We start from the raw sequence: 20,148 nt of genomic DNA, 5'->3' as shown, positions 1-20,148 counted from the left end.
CCCCCCGAGGGGATGTGGATCCTAAACACAGACAGTACCTAAAATAAGAACACCGAAACTACTACAGTAGGGTTTAATCTGCGATGAAAATGGAGTAGATAGGGGGTCTATGAAACATATTGGGACTACAAGTAGCCTAATCACCAAAGTCTGAGGAGTTCATCAAGGGCTCGTCCTTGTAAAATCCTTGGGAGCAAGGAGACTCATTGTTGAAATTGATGCAAAGTGGACTGTGGATGCCCTAAACAACGAAGATTGGGAAGAGACGTAGGAGGAAATCCTAATTAGGGATTGTGATAAACTTTGCAATGAATGATGGGTAGAAGAAATCAAACATACATGGAGAGAGGAAAATAGATATGCAGATCTCCTTGCAAAAATGACGGTAGATAGGGAATCGAGAACCTATATTTTAAGTCATCCTCCGGAGGAAATCAACCCGTACCTTAGGGTAGTTCTGCGGTGCGGCGCCTAAAAAACGGTTAATATACGGCGTGACCGGTTAAACAAGTGACCGGTTAAAATTTAGACCGGTTATGTTATATTATTTAACCGAAAATATTATAAAGTACAATAACATACTAGGTAGCGCTTATATAATGTAATAGGTAGGCTTATATTTACCTATTTCATAAGTAAACCGGTATATTTATACCGATAACATTGCAAATTTACCTATTACATTATAATATGTTGAAAGTGTCCATACTTTTTATAAAAAATGATCGATAATTTTTTTAAAGTTATGTAATTTATGTTTCAATTTTTTTTAATAGTGTTTCATGTTTTCCACCTACAATATTAATTTAATAATTTCATTTGCACAAAAAATTATTTGATTGTTTTGATATTTTATAAAATAATATTTAGAATTTAAATTTAACAATATTAACCAAAGATAATAATAAATATGTAATATATATGTTTATTGTTTTTAATTTAATAATAATATATATCGTAACGTAAAAAATAAATCATTAGACGCCTATAATTACTAAATTAATATCTTAAAACTCACTCAAAAGATAACCTTAAATTAATGTTTTCCACAATGAAAAAAGTATGGACACTTTTATAAAAAGGATAGATACTTTACAACTACCTATTACATTATATAAACGATACCTATTACATTATATAAGTGCTACCTATTACATCATATTTTTACCTATTATATTGAAAGTGTCCATATTTTTTATAAAAAAGATCGATACTTTTTTTTTAAAGTTATGTAATTTATGTTTCAATTTTTTTAATAGTGTTTCATGTTTTCCACCTACAATATTAATTTAATAATTTCATTTACACAAAAAATTATTTGATTGTTTTGATATTTTATAAAATAATATTTAGAATTTAAATTTAACAATATTAACCAAAGATAATAATAAATATGTAATATATATGTTTATTGTTTTTAATTTAATAATAATATATATCGTAACGTAAAAAATAAATCATTAGACGCCTATAATTACTAAATTAATATCTTAAAACTCACTCAAAAGATAACCTTAAATTAATGTTTTCCACAGTGAAAAAGTATGGACACTTTTATAAAAATGATAGATACTTTACAACTACCTATTACATTATATAAACGATACCTATTACATTATATAAGCGCTACCTATTACATCATATTTTTACCTATTATATTGAAAGTGTCCATACTTTTTATAAAAAGGATCGATACATTTTGAAGCAATTGGACTACACATATTTGCCCGGGACTTTGATTCAAAGTAGGTGGACTAATTATGCGAAGGCTTCTGCACCTAGCTATGTTGATTTGAATGTGTCTCCAGAAGTGATATTTTTCCTATAATATCATTTTCTACCTATAATATTTAATAAAAGTATCGACATTTATATTTTTCCTTGAATATCACTTTCTACCTGCAATCGTTCCCAAATGCTTCTTTACTACAAAACCCCAAACAACACATAAAAACCCTATCGCGATTACTGTAATAATAAAAAATTAGGGTTCGACAACATACTTTTCGATTCGACTGCAGCAACAAACAAACAAACAAACTTCGCTTTAGAAACGCCTTCTGAAATGCATCAACAATTACGCTTCGCTTTCAAACACTCGTCCGTTCTATCTATTTTCAGATGAGATTTAGCTTATATTTTGATCGGATATGTTATTTATATTTAATCGATACAAATACAAAAGTGTCGATACTTTTATGTCAGGTGTCGATACTTTCGAAAGGATAATTACCTATTTCTTTGAAAGTGTCGATAATTTATTACACGTACTTACGAAAGTATCGACACTTTCAATATATCCGGTATCATTTTACCAGTTTTATCATTTTGATATCGATTTTATCATATTTTTACCTGTTATATCGTTGTGGATCGATATATTTTTTTAAAGTATCGACACATTATAAGCGCTAAAACTGCTTCTCTTTTAAATTCACAAAGTGTCGATCCTTATATAAAGTATCGACACTTTCAATATATCCGGTAACGTTTTACCGGTTTTATCATTTTGTTACCGGTTTTATCATATTTTTACCTGGTATATCGTTTTAATATTTCTTCATGACTTAGACCTACTTTTATACGTATGAACACTTTTATAAAAATGATATATACTTTTTTTAAAGTTATGTAATTTATGTTTCAATTTTTTTTAATAGTGTTTCATGTTTTCCACCTTCAATATTAATTTAATAATTTCATTTACACAAAAAATTATTTGATTATTTGATATTTTATAAAATATTATTTAGAATTTAAATTTAACAATATTAACCAAAGATAATAATAAATATGTTTTCCATAGTGAAATAAGTATGGACACTTTTATAAAAATGATATATACTTTTTTTAAAGTTATGTAATTTATGTTTCAATTTTTTTTAATAGTGTTTCATGTTTTCCACCTACAATATTAATTTAATAATTTCATTTACACAAAAAATTATTTGATTATTTGATATTTTATAAAATATTATTTAGAATTTAAATTTAACAATATTAACCAAAGATAATAATAAATATGTTTTCCACAGTGAAATAAGTATGGACACTTTTATAAAAATGATATATACTTTTTTTAAAGTTATGTAATTTATGTTTCAATTTTTTTTAATAGTGTTTCATGTTTTTCACCTACAATATTAATTTAATAATTTTATTTACACACAAAATTATTTGATTGTTTTGATATTTTATAAAATATTATTTAGAATTTAAATTTACCAATATTAACCAAAGATAATAATAAATATATTTTCACAGTGAAATAAGTATGGACACTTTTATAAAAAGGATAGATACTTTACAATATAACAGGTAAAAATATGACAAAACCAGATTCATTATGATAAAACCGGTAAAATTTACTTGATATGTTAAAAGTATTGACACTTTTATAAAAAGGATAGATACTTACCGATAAACAAAGTTTACCGGTTACCAAATTTTTTAATAGTTTTTCATATTTTCTACCTAAAACATTATTAGTTGTCAACATAATAGGTACCGCTAAACCGAATTTATTAAATACATTTTAATGTATCCGGTACTGCCGTATATTAACCGACTGACAACAGTGTGGAGTGGCCATTTTGAGTATATAAACTTTAGTCGTTTTTCTTTCCTTTTCATCTTTTGTGCCAAAAGAAAGATATACACTATATATAGAGAATAACATATAAGATATAAATCAAGAAAAACTCCATTCAATAAAATTATTTTTATTGTAATTTAAATATACATATATTAGTTGTTGATGAAAATATACTTGTATAGTTAATTATAATAGTTTATTTTTTAAATTAAATGGAGAGTCGTGATCAACAAGGAAATTACCATTAATAATTTTTTGTGATTGAAATAAAAGTATAATAAAGATATAGGAGCAAAGGAGGAAGAAGCAATGGCGGAGCCACATATAGTTCAGGGTGGGAACATACTCATCCTGAAATTTGAATTTTCTTCGGTTAGTTCCTTATTTTACTGATGATGCCACCCTAAAATTTTATTTGTGGCCACCTCATTCAAAAAATTGTGTGTTGTCAACTTATGTGTGCATACCTTAAAAAAATATTTCTGAATTAGCCACTAGAAAGAAGTTAATATGTGATCCCTCCTCAATAATGGTTAAAGAATATTTATAATGACTCTAGTTAATGGTATCAAACATATAATCATTATGACTACTCGTAAATCAACATATTAAATAAATATAATAATCAAAATCTTGAAGTTCATATATATCAAGTTTATCAATGATATTATTTATGTATTATAATTACTTCATATAATATAAATTTATTAAAAGATTGAACAAATAATAAAACTATTCATAAATATTTAAGTGATAAAGGATCATTAAATACCTTAATTTTTGTTAAATATAAATATTGTTCAAATTCAAAAATAATTCAAAGTCCATTAAACTAGAATTTAAGCACAAAACAATTTACTGGGTACGTAGTACCGATACTGTTCTTACAGTATCGATACTACATGAACAGTACCTATATTGTTCATGTGGTACTGATATCAAAGGTAAGAGAAGTATTGATACTCTCTAGATAGTATCGATACTCTCTAAGTAGTATCGATACTACCATTTGTTTTCCAAATTGCTAAAATTCTAGAATGCAAAATAGGTATCGATGCTACTTTACATTGGTATCGATACCATGAAACATAGTATCGATACTGGTTAAGCCCAACGGTCTTCAATGACTAGTTTATTTAAATATTACAAAGGCAATATCGATACTCATTAAAGGAGTATCGGTACTCCCTGTCCTGAGCAATTTTATTTTGCAGAAAATTAACCCCCAATGGCTAGAAACGGCCACAAACTCATTCCAACATATAAAAACAAGTTGAAGACACTTGAAGAATGTTACAAAACCTATCAAACCAGTTGAGATCAAGAAAAAAGCTCTTTCACTCTTTTTTTTTTCTTTTGTACATATGTGTTTTGAGCTCATTGCAAATATTTTAATTGTTTTCTTGTGAGCTTAATTCTTGTAAACACCATACCTTTGAGAAGTTTTCTTGTTTACTTCTTTTAACCTTGTGTACAAGGGATTGGTTCTAGCTTAGCCTTTGAAAAGCTAGGGAGTTGTAAAGGTTATCTTTTTGTCCTAGAAAAAGAAAAAACAAATTAGTGAATTTGTTAGAAAATTCTAAGTGAGGAGCTTAGGTAGTGGATGTAGACTTGGTTGAGAATTTGAACCACTATAAATCCTTGTGCAAATTATTTCATCTTTATACTCCTTACTCCCTAAACTCAAAAAGTCAATTCACCCCCTCTTAGCAAATTATTCGGTTGTTCAATTGAGCTTCATCTAATCCCAACAATTAGTATCAGAGTTACACTCATTAGAATGTCTAACAACCTTGAGACGATCCTTGAAAAAGCTCTATTCATTTTCGACACAACCGAGATAATGACTTCCATCTCGGGCTCGTTCCACATGGAAGACTCCCAACTGATCGACAAACCTCCATACTTCAATGGAGCCAACTACCATCATTGGAAGAAACTAATGAATATATTCATCCAATCCAATGATCTTGATGCATGAGAGATGATCGAGAACGACTACTTTTCTCCAAAGAAGAAGATGAAGGAGTAGAGTGCCCAAGAACGGAAGAAAACTCAACAAAATGCTAAGGCCATGCACATGTTCTGTACATTTGGTCTCGATGATTATGAAGGAGTTTTTTCTTGTTCAAATGCCAAAGAGCTTTGAAATAATCTCGAAGAGATCCATGAAAATAAGAAAGAAGAACCAACAAAGGTGGTGTTCTTAATGGCTTTTGAAGAGGCCAAGTTATCTTATAACTCTAATGAATCCGATTCATATTCTTTTGATGAGTTACAATATGTATATGATGAATTATTTTTGGAATTTGAAACCATGAACTCCAAATACAAGAAAATGATTTCAAAACTTAAAGTTGAAAATAATTTTCTTTTGAAAGCAAAAGTTGATTTTGAAAAACAAAATGAAATTTTGAAAAAGGATTTAGAGCTTTCAAAAATGAAAATTGAATATTTTGAAAAAGAAAGTTTTGATTTAAATGTTAGGCTTGAATGCTTAACAAAAGAAAAGGAAATCATTTTAAATAATTCATCTAATTTCATAATAACAAAATACTCACATTGTCATTATCATGGTCGTATGGAACATACTTGTCCTTTAAAGAAAGGAAAACGTTTTAAAATTAGACAAGTATGGATTCCTAAGGGAACAAGGGGCATTGAAACTAACATTCAAGGATCCAAAGCAATTTGGATACCAAAATCCACATAAATGTCTCTTGTAGATGTGTGGGAGCAATGGTGATGAAAGTGAAGATATTCAAATGCTTTAGCCAATCTTGATATGGAATGGGTAACCTCTAAGCTTATTTTGATTATCTTGCATAATTGGTTGCTCATTTAGTTTAAGCATGCATGAGTTTTGATTTTAAATAATTTTATGTTTTATATCTCATGTATGTTAAAAAATGTTGTGATGAACATTTTCTAAAGTTTTAATGATTTTTCATAAATGTTTGTTCATCATAATGAATTTTGGCCAAAATTGGTTTTAATACTTTGTTTTTACAAATTTTAATTTTTGACCTTAATTTAAATGTTTATGCATGTGATTTGTTGCAAATGATATCTCTCTAACAATTATATCAATTTTTCAAATGCATAACATTTTTTTGATAGCTTTATGCACATGCACTTAAATACAACAATTGGTATTGAATAAAGTATATTAGACCTTGATATATTGAATTTCATGTGCTGCTAACATGTTTGTTCATCTTTGTTGAAATTCAATGTCTTTTAAGTGTCAAGATTTTAAAGTCAAATTTTTGTTTGGAATGCTTCTATTGAAGGGGGACTTTGATTTTTCAAATGATTTTATGCTAAAATTTACCACTTACTCTCCATTGTTATTTTTTAACTTTAAATTTGAATTATTTTTTATATAACAAAAAGGGAGAGAAGTATGAGTTTGAAAAATTCAATTTCAAGAATGAAAAATGGGAAGCTTTAATATTTTTCAAATATTTAACTTTTTCAAGAAATATTTTATTAAGGGAGTGTTTTGCCAAAACAATTTTTCAAATGTTTTGTTATATCAAAAAGGGAAGATCATTTAACTATATTTTATAATATTTTGATATAACAAATTAAGGCAAAATGTTTTTGGACTTGATTGGATTTGTTCAAAGTTTTCAAAAATAATTCAAAGTCCAATAAGCTAGAATTTGAGCACAAAGCAGTGTACTGGGTACGTAGTGCCGATACTGTTTTACAATATCAATACTACATGAACAACACCGATATGGTTCATGTGGTACCGATACCAAAGGTAAGAGAAGTATAGATACTCTATAGGTAGTATCGATACTACAAGTTGTTTTCCAAATTACTCAAATTCCAGAATACAAAATAGGTACCAATACTCAAGGGGTACCGATACTACTTTACACAGTGGTATCGATACCATGAAGCATAGTATCGATACTGGTTAAGCCCAACAGTCTTCAACGGCTAGTTTATTTAAATATTACAAAAGCAGTACCGATACTCATTAAAGGAGTAGTGATAGTCCCTATCCTGGGCCATTTATTTTGTAGAAAATTAACCCCAACAGCTAAAAACGACCACAAACTCATTCCAACATATAAAAACAAGTTGAGGACATTTGAAGAAGGTTACAACACCTATCTAAGCAATTAAGATCAAGAGAAAAACTCTTTCACTCTTATTTTCCTTTTTCTCGTATGCATAAGTGTTTTGCAAATATTTTAATTGTTTTTTTGTGAGCTTAATTCTTGTAAACACCCTACCTTTGAGAGGTTTTATTGTTTACTTCTTTTAACCTTGTGTAAAGGGGGTTGGTTCTAGCTTAGCCTTTGAAAAGCTAGGGAGTTGTAAAGGTTATCTCTTTGTCCTAGAAAAAGAAAGAACAAATTAGTGAATTTGTTAGAAAATCCTAAGTGAGGAGCTTAGTTAGTGGATGTAGATTTGGTTGAGAAATCGAACTACTATAAATCCTTGTACAAATTGTTTCATTTTTATACTCCTTACTACCTAAACTCAAAAAGTCAATTCACCCCTCTTGGCAAATTATTCGGTTGTTCAATTGAGCTTCATCTAATCCCAACAAATACCTTTATTAAAAAGTTTATTTTATCATAAATAATGATTAAATTGACAAAAAAACCATTACTAAAATAATAATTGATTTAAAAACATTAATTAGTACGAATCAAGCGACCTTGGTGGTAAAGAAATCATCGTTAATTCTTGAGGTCCCAGGATCGAGTACTAAGAATGCTAAAAGTATAAGCATTCAATGACGAATGATTAAAAGTTATCTTTAAACAGATACTATCTTGTTCTTACATATGTTATTAAAAGAAAAACATTAACCAATTTAGAACTTGTCCTCTATGCATTTTACTTTTAGATATGCTCAAGCTTGGACCAATAAGCGGGCTAGGTGGGCCGAATGGAAAACTGAGATGCCCAAAAGGCAACATCTAATTAAAGGAATGTAGATTTAAATCACCAAGCCACTCGCACAAGCTGTGATGTTTTGAAAGATTACATTTAAAATAGAAAGGAGAGGATGCTACAGTTCCCGGCGTTCATGACGCAGTTCCCATCTACGGCGAGGGCCATTCCGCCCTCGCATCTGCTTCCTTCTCAATGGCCCCAACCCCACAACGAAGAGCTCCTTCTTGCCATGGAGGAATCTAATCTCGAAGACAAGGTAATTTCAAATTCTAAACCCCCCTCTTCTAGGGTTTCCCCCCTGTCACATAAATATAATTTTTATTCGCTTTCTCGGAAATGAGTTAATGTAATCACATAATTGTTAGGTTTATAGTAATGCGTACATCGTTTTTGAAAAATAAATGATCATGTCATTTTAATTGGGCAAGATTTAATGAATGCCATTTGCTCTCTTTGCTGCTTGGATTGAAATACTGAACTTTGTCTTTCTGGTGATTTAGTGGGTTTCTTATGTAATGAATTTTGTATAGAAAGTCAACTTGAAAGATTGGAGAAATCTTTTTCCTCTTTCCCTTTATGTTATTTTTCATAAATTCTCATGTTGGGTTACAAATAGCTTATGATATCAGTAAGTTACATCACTTTACCTTATAACTCGAGGCAGGTTCATGCGTTTGCTGCTGTTGGTTTTGTTGACAAGTGTGTAATGATTACTTTTGCAGTTGAATGAAATCAGGGATACTAACAGAAATTTGGTTGTTATTGGGAAGACAACTGCTGATAATGATAAAGAAGACGATAACGACGCAGATGACGATGATGCCGACAATGCGGAAGAATCAGACGGTGAGGAGTTTGAGCAAGAAACTGGTTGAACATTATACCGGCTCTCTTGCTTACGACTCTCTCGAAAACCTCTGTTGCTAGTCCCTGTAAAATGTGAATTGAGATAAGCATTACTGCTATGTTATGTTTCCACAAAGCCTGTTTCACACATGCAGGTCTTTCAACGAGGTTCAATCAGAGTGTTGAGTGTTCATTTTCATTTTCAAGCTTTACTGCTATGCACTGTAAGCCTGTTTCACACATGTAAAAATGTGTTGTAAGACGTGATTAAGTGTTCATTTTCATTTTACAAACATAATTTCAGATCTTGGATGTGCCATGTCTTGTATGTGTCTCAAGCTTCTTTGAGAAACAAAACGAACCTATCATTGTAGTTTTGAATAGTGGTCATTTTGGGTCATTGGAAAGAGATGGTTTGAGAAATGAGACAGGTCCAGCAATGCAAAAGATATAACAGTGGTTTTGGAGGCGGCCACGCTATGAGCAACTCAAAAGTTGACCAGCCACGCAATAAAAGGACCTTTTTTATTTTGGTTAAATATACAACTAATAGTTGAATTCTGTTGAAATGCTTTCTTTATTAAATTTTCAGAAGATATAAAATAGTAAATTTAATGGATTATTATAAAGTAATTATTTTATGCTATCAAACAATCATAAATTTAATGATTATTTTATAATAATTTAATAACTATTTATATTAAATTTATTTTATAATAATTTAATAACTTTTTATAATTTTTAGAACTTTAATGATTTCAAAATTTATATTTATTTAATTTATATATTCATTTTCCAACCATTGAAAGAAAATCAAATACCAAATAGAGTATAAGAACAAAGGCGTCGGGGTAATCAAACATGGGATGTTGGGTTAGCTATGCGCACGTCATACCGCCAAGCCAAGCTCCAAGTTTGGTTTTAATGTACACAATTATGTATATATTTTAATTACTGCCACAAAATAAAACTTAAAAGACCCAAACCACTAGAACAAGCCTTACATTTAAGAACAAATGGGTAGGCTTTTTTACACATATTAAATACTGTTTATACAGTATTAAAATAACAAATAAATTTAAATTTTATATATTTATTTTAAATTTATATAATTTTAAATTGAATATTTTTAATTTAATTAATAATTTTTTATAAGTTTGTATAGTTTAAAATGTGTAATTTAAGTTATATATCACGATTAAAATCAATTTTAAATTACATATTTTGAACTGAACAATTTTATAAAATTAATTAAAATATAGATGATTCATATATTTTATTTTTTAAATAAAAATAAAATTATTAATTATATTATAAAGATTCGATTTAACTTACATCTTTTTTCCTTAGCAATAATTAAAATATATACATTATTGTTAAATTAAAACAAATCTGAATTTTGGCCTCGTGGTATGACACGCGCATAGCTATTCTAAATGCCCGAGTTCTGTTCCACCCAATTCCCTTCTTCTTATGCCTCTATTTGGTATTTGATTTTCCTTCAACCAGATAGTGACCGGAAGATGAATATATAAATTAAAAAAATATAAATTATAGAAAAAACATTTAATCTAATGGTGATATGTGTCACCGTCTGATTGGTGGATTAAATTTATTAAATTAAATTTAAGACTAAATTGATAGAATGTATAATTATATCAATTTTGTTAGCTTTCACATCAACATTTCTGTCTAAAGTTAAGGGTTATGGTTTAATTGACACCATTTAAATAGTTAGGTAGTCTGATTGACAAAATTAAAAGATCATTGACAAAAATAAAAGGGCTACGTAGTTTGGTTGTCAATTATATAGTTTACCCTTTAATTTAAAACTAAGAAATGATTAGGAACAGATACATCTGAAAAAATTATAAAAAATATAATATTTTCAGTCAGACGTAACCTAAAATGTTAACTTTTTATTAATATGTTTTAACAGTTTAGGTTACACATATTGTTCATAAAATTTTTGATTGAACCAAAATTATTAAAAAGTTAATATTTTAAGTTATGTTTACTGAACATATGTATGTTTTTTTTATAACATTTATAGTTTTATCTATTCTTTGTTGTTACTTAGCCTTAAATTATGATGATAAGGTAGAACTTTCTATAGTTTTTTTTTATATAATTTTTAGAATAAAAGTTACACTTAAAGCAAAAATAGGTACTCGAACTCAGTGACAGATCTAAAAATATTTTTTTTGTGTGAGGCACACATATATTAAGTATTAAAATTTTTCGTATGAGGTGAACACTCATAGTAAAATGAATAACTAATATAAAGAAATTTTAATTTCAGGGTGCTGGGTATGCTTTGTATTCGCCATTGCTCAAACTATGTATTATTTTTGCTTCAAGTATCTATTTTTTTGTTAAACTAAGTCATTAAATTATTATATTTAAACATTTAAAATATTGTCATTTTTTCAGTTAGAATTTTTTTTTCGACCAATAAGGTGTTGACACGTCACACAAAGTTAGACACTTATTTAGACTTAAAAAAATAATTTAGAGGCTTAAAGTAAAAAATAATCATAATGTAAGGACTTATTTTGATAAAAAAAATAGTTTAAATATGATTACAATAATAATTTAAGGACTTAGTTTAACCAAAAAAATAGTTTATGTACTAAAAAAAGCATAGTGGAGTACCAATTTTTAGTTTAAGCCTAAAAGTTATAATCCATCATTTATTATTAAAGTTTTATTTTCATTCATTATTCCTAAAATTGATATTTAACAATCATTATTTTCTTTTAAAAATTTATTTTTACCTATGTATAATATGAAAAAAGTTCTTAACGTTTAATCAAATAATTATTTTCATCTATACTTTTTAGAAAATTTTAGTCCTTAACGTTTTATTTTGAGCTAAAAATATCCTTTTATAGATGGAAATTATCAGTTAACAAATAATTAGCATTTCAAAATATGAGTATTTTTACTCTAAAATGAAATTGAAAATGTCAAAATATTCCAAAAAAATAAAAAAGGGCAAAAATAACTATTTGATCAAACGTTATAAGCCTTTTTATCTAAAATAAAACATTTGAGAGTTAAAATACTCTAAAAAATAGAAATTAAAATAATTATTTTAGTAAACGTTAATGGTTAATTTTCACATTTTATCTTTTATCTAATACATTGAAATATAGTAATATTCATCATCCATAACCTTTTAAAAAGTTTTATCGAAAGTTAATCCATACAAGCAAGTAGAAGATTATTGTTATCTTCACACATATTTTTACTAAAAAAACAAACTGTGTTTAAATTTTTTTATAATTTTATTAAATTTTAATAATTAATTTTTGAATATATATTTATATCATTTATATTTTAATTTTTATATCACATTCATAACACATAATTGTGTGCAATTAATTTAAATATATTCAAATATAAATATTTATTTTAAAAAGTGAAATAATTCCAAGACTTGTTTAATATTTTAGCCTTTGGAAGATATTGTAGATAAAAAAGTTTAGGATTAAGTTTCTTTCTTTCTTATTTATAAATAAAATTTTAATTATTTTCAAATATTTTATTTAAATATATATAAATATTAAATAAGTATATTCACAAATATTAAGTAACAAACACAATATATTTAACTTTAGGGTAAATTTGGTGTTTAGTCACCCACCTATTCTCATGGTTTCATTTTAGTCATCCAACTATTCATTTTCAAAATCATACCTAATGTTGTGTTTAGTTTTGTTTTAGTCATCGGCTATTAAAAAATTAACGATCACGTTGACTTTTCACCATAAGTTAATATCATATCATCATTAAAAAAATGAAAAAATTGTAACATCGATATTTTATTTTATTTCAAACTGCAGGTGACCAAAACGTAACGTTGTGCATGATTTTAAAACAAAAGTTGGATGACTAAAACGAAATAGTAAAAATATGTGGGCGACTAAGTATGTAGTTTACCCTTAATATTAGATAAATGAAGGTAAACCCCACTCCTGCACCAATCAACAAGCAATTGAAATGGTCAATTTGTGTAAAAGCCAGTTTCCCTGTACTTTCTCGCCACTCACCTGCCTCAGTCCCTCTAAGCCAAGAAAAGAAAGAAATAAAAAATCCCAGCTTCTAAAACTTGTTTGCAAATTCTAGAGGAAAAATGGGTAGCTTCACGCTTGAGGAAATTTCAGGGTTCAGTGAAGAACTTGTCAAGAAAGCATGTTTAGTTTCCATGGCAGCACACAAGTCACCGGATAAGCCATTCCTCGTAGAATATTCTCGTACCTCTTCCGATGTCTTCTTCAGCTTCCCCGGATCCTGGTCTGCCGCTCACTGGTTCACTCGACAACCTTTCGGGGAAATCAAGGTTGACCAGTCTGACTTGCTGTGTCCCAAGGGAAACGATGAAGTCGCCACATCTCTTAGAAGTATTGGTCGTGATGAACTTGAGACTGTTAACGAAGGGTTCTTGAGAAGATTTGAGTGGATTTTGGCCACATCTTCGCTTCCATCTGAGGTATACATTGGCTGCCAATGACGTCATATTTCTGTCTACGTTTTTCCCGACTTCTAATTATTCACATACTTATATTTGTGCTCATACTTATCCATGCATCCGGATGTTTATGATTCATGTTCCAGTAGTGTTAAGTTTCACTTAATTCGAAAAATTTAAAGTTGAGTTTAATTTGGAAATTTAAAATTTTCAAGTTTAACTCGCAATCAAAAACTAAAGTTCGACTTGAGCTCAGAAAAATCTTGAACTCAAATCATTCTACGACTTAGTTTAATTGAAAATGAAATTTGAACTTGAGTTTGAATCTGAACACGTAAAAAACATATAAATAATTCTTTTTTCGAATTGATCGCTGGTTTTTAAAGTCAAGTATCAAATAGTTCATTTTAACTCATTAAAATTTTGATTTGAGTGTTAGATTGAATTTTGACTGAATCAAACTTAAATAAATTTTTTTGTTGTTAAGCTCACATGGTGTTAAAAGGGCAGTTAAAATGCTAACCATTGGCCTAAATAATGGATTTGTGAAAGTAAATGAGCATAGCTTGAAGTTGTTCCCTATGATTTTTTATATTTCCCAGGTGGAAAAAGCTATACTGGAGAAGAAGAAGATAGTTTTTACTGGACATTCCTCTGATGATGCCGTTGCTATTCTAGCAACAGTTTGGTTCTTGGCGCAGTACTTGTAACCTGATAAAACTTCGATGTCGCCTCTTTGACTTTCGGATCGCCTCTCGTCGGTGATTTCATCTTCAACCATGCTCTTACGAGAGAGAATTGGTCGCAGTACTTATGCATTTTGTGATGAGATATGATATCGTCCCTCGGATTTTGCTTGCTCCTTTGTCTTCCATGGGGCAAGAACTAGAGCAGATTCTGTGCCTGTTGAACCAGAAGGCGGTGTTTCCGATTCAGGGATCTATGGTAGAAGCATCAAAGTTTTACGAAATGGTGATGAGAAATGCATCAGCCGTTGCCAGCCATGCTGCCTGCCGATTAATGGGAAACACAAATCCGATATTGGAAACGGTAGCAAGCTTCATTGAGCTAAGCCCTTATAGGCCCTGTGGAACCTTTGTCTTTTGCACTGGACACAGGAAGCTGGTTTTGGTAAGAAATGCAGATGCTATTCAATAACTACTGTTCTATTCTTCTCAGCTGTGCTCCGATAATGAACATAAATCCATCGCCGAGAGAAGCCTCAACAACCACTTCAATTATCCAAGTGAGCTTCAAGAAAGCTTAAACAAGCCACTTGTTCAATTAGATCATTTAGAAGCGATTCCGCTCTCCAAACGGCGTAACTGCTGAGAATATACCAACAAAAATGTCTTGAATGACCTTGGCTTGGTAAGTATCATTTTCACTTGTTCAACTTGTCATAATATGCCTTTCACTCAATCACAGTAGTGTGCGAGTGTCGTATTATTCGGTTCCTAATGAAATCCCTTTGCTGATATCTTCGAATTCCAGAGCGCTAGAGCCGGGATGTGTCTTCGGGCTGCAGGAGAGCACGAAAAGCAAAAGTTAAGTAACCAGCAAAGAATGGATAATAAGGACACTGTATCCGAACTTCAAGCACTAGAGGAGTACAAGACCTAATCTGCTTTCTGCAATGTGGGATATTATGACGCCTTTAAGATTTCAAAAGACGAGGATGATTTCAAAGCAAATGTAAAGAGGCTGGAACTAACAGGGATATGAGATGAGATTCTTGAAATGCTGAGCAGGTACGAACTCCCTGAAGGATTCGAGAACCGAAACAAATGGATAAAGCTCGCAACCAAGTACTGTCGGATTGTCGAGCCTTTGGACATTGCCAACTATTATTGGCATGCAAGGGATGAGGACACTGGACCCTATATGTACAAAGGCAGACCGAGACGCTACAGATACACCCAAAGATGGCGCGAACATGCCTGTGGGATAGAGTGCAGAATCTTGTTTATTGGCCGAGGTAGAGGAGCTCTATAGTACTACAAACCCTGGAGCATTTGAAGATATCAGGGAAAGAACTATAAAACTGGAAAGAGAGTTGTTGGAATGGTTTCATAGTAAGCAAGTGAACAATGATGTGTTTTTAAAAGGATCCACTTTCACCAAATGGTGGATAACACTTCCTCAACAACACAAATCCGCCTCTCGAATCCAGGGTTTAATCAACAGCTAAGCTGAGATATCTATTCCAAGGCTTAAAGAAACCGATGAACAAGCGTCGGTGACTGATCTGGAAGCTCATTAACTGCAGTTATGCGGTTCATTTCAATGCTCCTATGAACAGCTCAATAACTTTAGGCTGCCAGAAACCAAGGAACATTACAATTACATATGCTTACATTCATTGAAATGTAAGTTCTTTCATTTCATCCTCATAGATAAACTACCTACTAGAACTACTACTATATATATTACCTGATCAGTTCATATTTACTGGGAGGATGTTTTGTTAGACCAATATTTGTTTCTATTGCACAAAATGGTTATTATTATATCTAGAAACGCAGTATTCCCGAACACGAGACGAGCAGGAGCCATCTCTGGCCAGAACCCCTTCCAGGTCTCCTATAATTCTGGCCAACCATATCTCCAGGTTTCTTTGTACTTCCTGTAAGTTGTTTCTAATGGAATCCATGGATCGTTTCATGCCCACTTTGGCAGTGGCTGAGCTTCCAACATCATCCCTGTTGTTGTAACTCTTCCCAATCTCGGTTTGTAATGCCATTAGCTTTTGTCCAGTTTCAGATGCATGCTGCTGAAGCCGAAACGCTTCCAGCAAAAACTCAGTCTGTCTCTGCGTTCGAAACTCTAGACTGAGTGTAGGTTCAGAGGGGTCACCAGCCTGCTGCAAGATAAAGAAAAATGATTGAGTCAAAGAACATAGTATGGTGGATCTAGTTCTGGTGAATGAATAGAAATAGTAGGTTACATGTACGGATCATCTCAAAAAATGATTGGTTTTAATATTATTATTAACTGCAACAAAATCAACTTCCATCAAAACCGTAGAAAACCTAGTCTTAAATGGAAATGCACCATTGGGTTCCTCACATAATCCTATTACATACGTTTGAGTTCCAATTTGAAACTTTATAGGGTATATATGACTCTTAAAAACCCAGGATTCACAAGTAGAAAAAAGTAGCTGAAAAATACAATTTAAGGCAGATATGTCTTACCATTCTTCTGCAAAGATCCTCAATCTTTGCAGTAAGAGCTTGATATCTTCTGGCTCGCTTTCTCATTAATGAAGGTACCCCTGAAAAATCACTTTTACCAATTTTTTCCAAATTCAATAGTTCCTGTTCAAGCAGCTTTTGGTTAGAGGAAACTCCAGTTGATTCACCGTCTACCTTCCAAGGTGATTCCCTTCTGAAGAAAAAACATAAATTGTTCCTTCATTAACCACAACTTTTGACATGGACATAATTTAAGAACCAATACCGAAACTGTTCTACTGTACCTTGCAACAAAATGCTTCACACGATACAAAGATTCAAGAGATTCATACGGTACATCCTGCAAGCATAAATATCCAACAATGAACCTTTAACAGTCACAGATGTAGAAAATTATCCAGGAAGAAATAAGAAAAGGGACAAAAAAATGGCTTGTGAATCCTCAAACTTTCACAGTCCAAATACAAAGTTGAGAAATCCTCAACATCTGTCATGCTTAACATTTTTTTTAATAAAAGGAAAAAATTTAAACGGTTATGAGAATGCTTAACAATGAGGTGAAAGATGACAATATTAAACAATTTCTCACAAAAGGCATTCAATTTCACACTCTCATCCCTCATTTATTCATTCTACCCTCAAAGACAAGTACAGCAAGACCAGAATCAACACAACAGCACTCATGGCAAGTATTAAAACCAGTCATGACCAAATCCATCTAATATCTTCAGATGGTAATAAACAGCATGCGCAAAACATTCCATTTTATGTTTGATAAGAATCATAGTTGATTGATCGGAGGTCAGTTGGCAATGCTATGAAAAGAACTAGACTTACAAATTTTGAAGTATGGGAATTGGTTCAAAATCATATACATGCTTCTTGAAGCAGCTTTGGTTGCAAGTTGCAACTAATTGAGGCCTTGTTGACTTTTATAGGAAATTGTATAGGTTATGATGCAGTTGTCATGTCTTAGTTAAGGGTGGTCCAGCCACATGGGAGGGCTTAATCAGAAACCAAAAGCTACTTTTTGAGTGGGCACCAAACCAACATATGATAAAAAGGAACAAAGGGAATCAAATAAAGAGAAAGAACTACATGCACTAAGCATTAATGATAAAGAGACTAATGCACAACTCAATACAAACTAAACCTTCTGAATGATGAAGATGCATGAGCAAGAAGACATCAATCCAATAATTTGTTCTCGTATTTACGCAGAAAGCTCCTGTCGGTGTAAGGAATTTAGTAAAGCAACCTAGGACAGAACAGAAGTTAACCAGTATGCAAATCAGAGGTAATAAATGGTGGCCATTCAGCAAAAGGACTTTGGATTCATGATACAGTGCTCTCATGTTTGACCAAATTGTTACAGACCATTTTAAGTTCTAAGCAGCCGCTTCCTTATACCAAATAAATAAATAAAAAGTAAAAGGACTGAAGCAGTGCCTTTTCTATTTAAAAATTCAACAATGAGAACTTCCATTCTGATACAGAAAAATGTGGGATAAAAGAACGTACAAAAAACAAAGAGTTGGCAGGAAGGGAAAAAAGGTATAGTTTTTCTCCTGCTGATTTAAGGGTTTTCACCATAATTTGTCTCCTTTGTTCCACACAATCAGTTGAAAAAAATAAACAAATAAGAAAAGCTATGAGATATTTCAACATTCCCAGTAATCTAGTGTTTGCTTGGGAATCTAAAAGATTAAAAACATAGAAAAAGAAGAAGAGTGAAACAAACCTGCCAGGCAGTAGCTCTGTCCGCCCAAAACTTAGAAGAAGCAGAAGCCAATAAATCTGAAGTGAAAGGGAAATTCCCGTTGTTTGAGACATTATACTTTACTTGGTTGTCCCTGGAATCTTCCGCGGCGAATTCCTCCTTCATTTGTTCATGTTCTCCGCCAGCAGCCCTAGTGGTCGAGATGAAGCCGATAATGTCGTGTAGCTCCTCAGTTCTCCGCTTGGATTCATGAGTCTCCTTCTCCAGCTCCTCAATCTTTTCCCTCTGATCCTGGATCTGCTGCAGAAGCTGTTTCTCCTCGGCTTGCCACGCGTTCCGGTGGGAAGCGAAGATCTCCACCACTCTGGCGTTTGCTTTGGAGTCCTCTTTTCTCCTCGACTTCATCTGCCTCAACTGCTCCTCCGCCGCCAAAAGCCTCGCCGTGATATCTCCCACCTGGGTTTGTAACTTGGGGATCAAAGAGAGTGAACACTCGGGAATGTAAGCCAAGAAGGCACTGAAACTGACTCCGAGATACAAAGAAAACAGCTTCTGGGTTTGTTGCCTGAGAATTTGATTCTCATTTTCTTCACCTTCGACTTCACATTCACCTGCTGTCGCCATCAACGGAGGGGGAAGAAGACGCAAAGAGGGTCTGAGTGCCTTGGATTAAAAGTAGCGGCGTTGAAGGACGGGTGAAATGGCTTTGGGAAATTTGGATTCGTGTTGAAAAGAATCTGGCAGTCCCATTATATTTATGCCTATTCACCTTTTTTTTTTTTGTCTTGTTAACATCGTTATTTATTTATTATATTTTGTTCGTCGTTAACTTCCTTACTGCATGCATTACATCCCCAACTCACCTATACTTTCTCGCTTGCTCAACTCAACTCCCTTCAACTCTCTCTTTATTCACATGGTTACTCTTTTTCAATTCATGATTTTCTTTCATCATTTCACATCTTTTCATGGATTTCACTTATTTTTCTGTAGAAGGTATTAGTTATATATATAGTTTACTATCATAATGATAAATTAAATACATAACAAACGGAGGGATGAATTACCATTTATTTTATGATGGTGTGTTCATACTTAAGTTTATTTTTTCTTTGATTATTTATCCATTTTATTAGTTGTGTCTATCATGAGATTTTATTTATAGTCATCTTATACGAAAATTTTATGTTATTAATACATGAGTATAATGACGGATTAGAAATATATTTTATGATAGACACGTATCTTAACAACCAAATTTTTTGAATATGGTGAGCACAATTAAAATTTTAAGGTGGGTACTATTACTAAAATAAGTAATTAATCGAAAAAAATTTATACTTCTAAATAAACACGTGTCCACCCTCAACTCTATATGGTCTACCACTGC

The 20,148-nt window shown here is 31.3% G+C and overlaps 2 protein-coding genes and 1 pseudogene across 2 annotated transcripts; 2 read left to right on the top strand and 1 right to left on the bottom strand.

The window, feature by feature from the left end:
* The first annotated feature begins 8,591 nt into the window (after positions 1 to 8,591).
* LOC120187009 (ran GTPase-activating protein 1-like) lies at positions 8,592 to 9,686 on the top strand. Its single transcript, XM_039190808.1, has 2 exons — positions 8,592 to 8,777; positions 9,244 to 9,686. Exons 1-2 carry the CDS (start codon positions 8,634 to 8,636, stop codon positions 9,394 to 9,396), a joined length of 297 nt encoding a protein of 98 aa, XP_039046739.1. The 5' UTR covers positions 8,592 to 8,633; the 3' UTR covers positions 9,397 to 9,686.
* A 3,770-nt stretch (positions 9,687 to 13,456) lies between these two features.
* Positions 13,457 to 16,294, top strand: LOC120187156 (annotated as a pseudogene).
* Positions 16,200 to 19,462, bottom strand: LOC120187157. Its single transcript, XM_039190933.1, has 4 exons — positions 18,780 to 19,462; positions 17,323 to 17,378; positions 17,039 to 17,231; positions 16,200 to 16,704 (listed from the first exon to the last, which is right to left on the bottom strand). The coding sequence occupies exons 1-4, from the start codon at positions 19,380 to 19,382 to the stop codon at positions 16,327 to 16,329; spliced, it is 1,230 nt and encodes a 409-aa protein (XP_039046864.1). The 5' UTR covers positions 19,383 to 19,462; the 3' UTR covers positions 16,200 to 16,326.
* Positions 19,463 to 20,148: the final 686 nt, after the last annotated feature.

Source organism: Hibiscus syriacus, unplaced genomic scaffold (genome assembly GCF_006381635.1).
Source record: "Hibiscus syriacus cultivar Baekdansim isolate YM2019G1 unplaced genomic scaffold, ASM638163v2 tig00113722_pilon, whole genome shotgun sequence".
Taxonomy (NCBI): domain Eukaryota; kingdom Viridiplantae; phylum Streptophyta; class Magnoliopsida; order Malvales; family Malvaceae; genus Hibiscus; species Hibiscus syriacus.
Note: the sequence above shows the minus strand (reverse complement) of the source record. Positions and strands in the feature narration are given on the sequence as shown.

What these genes read in the sequence shown, in the direction of transcription:
- LOC120187009 (XM_039190808.1), top strand. Translation starts at nt 8,634, where the DNA reads ATGCTACAGTTCCCGGCGTTCATGACGCAGTTCCCATCTACGGCGAGG. An exon ending in AATCTAATCTCGAAGACAAG is followed by an intron (nt 8,778 to 9,243) that starts GTAATTTCAAAT and finishes TTACTTTTGCAG; the next exon opens with TTGAATGAAATCAGGGATAC.
- LOC120187157 (XM_039190933.1), bottom strand. Translation starts at nt 19,382, where the DNA reads ATGGCGACAGCAGGTGAATGTGAAGTCGAAGGTGAAGAAAATGAGAAT. An exon ending in ACAGAGCTACTGCCTGGCAG is followed by an intron (nt 17,379 to 18,779) that starts GTTTGTTTCACT and finishes TTATGCTTGCAG; the next exon opens with GATGTACCGTATGAATCTCT. An exon ending in GTGAAGCATTTTGTTGCAAG is followed by an intron (nt 17,232 to 17,322) that starts GTACAGTAGAAC and finishes TTTTTTCTTCAG; the next exon opens with AAGGGAATCACCTTGGAAGG.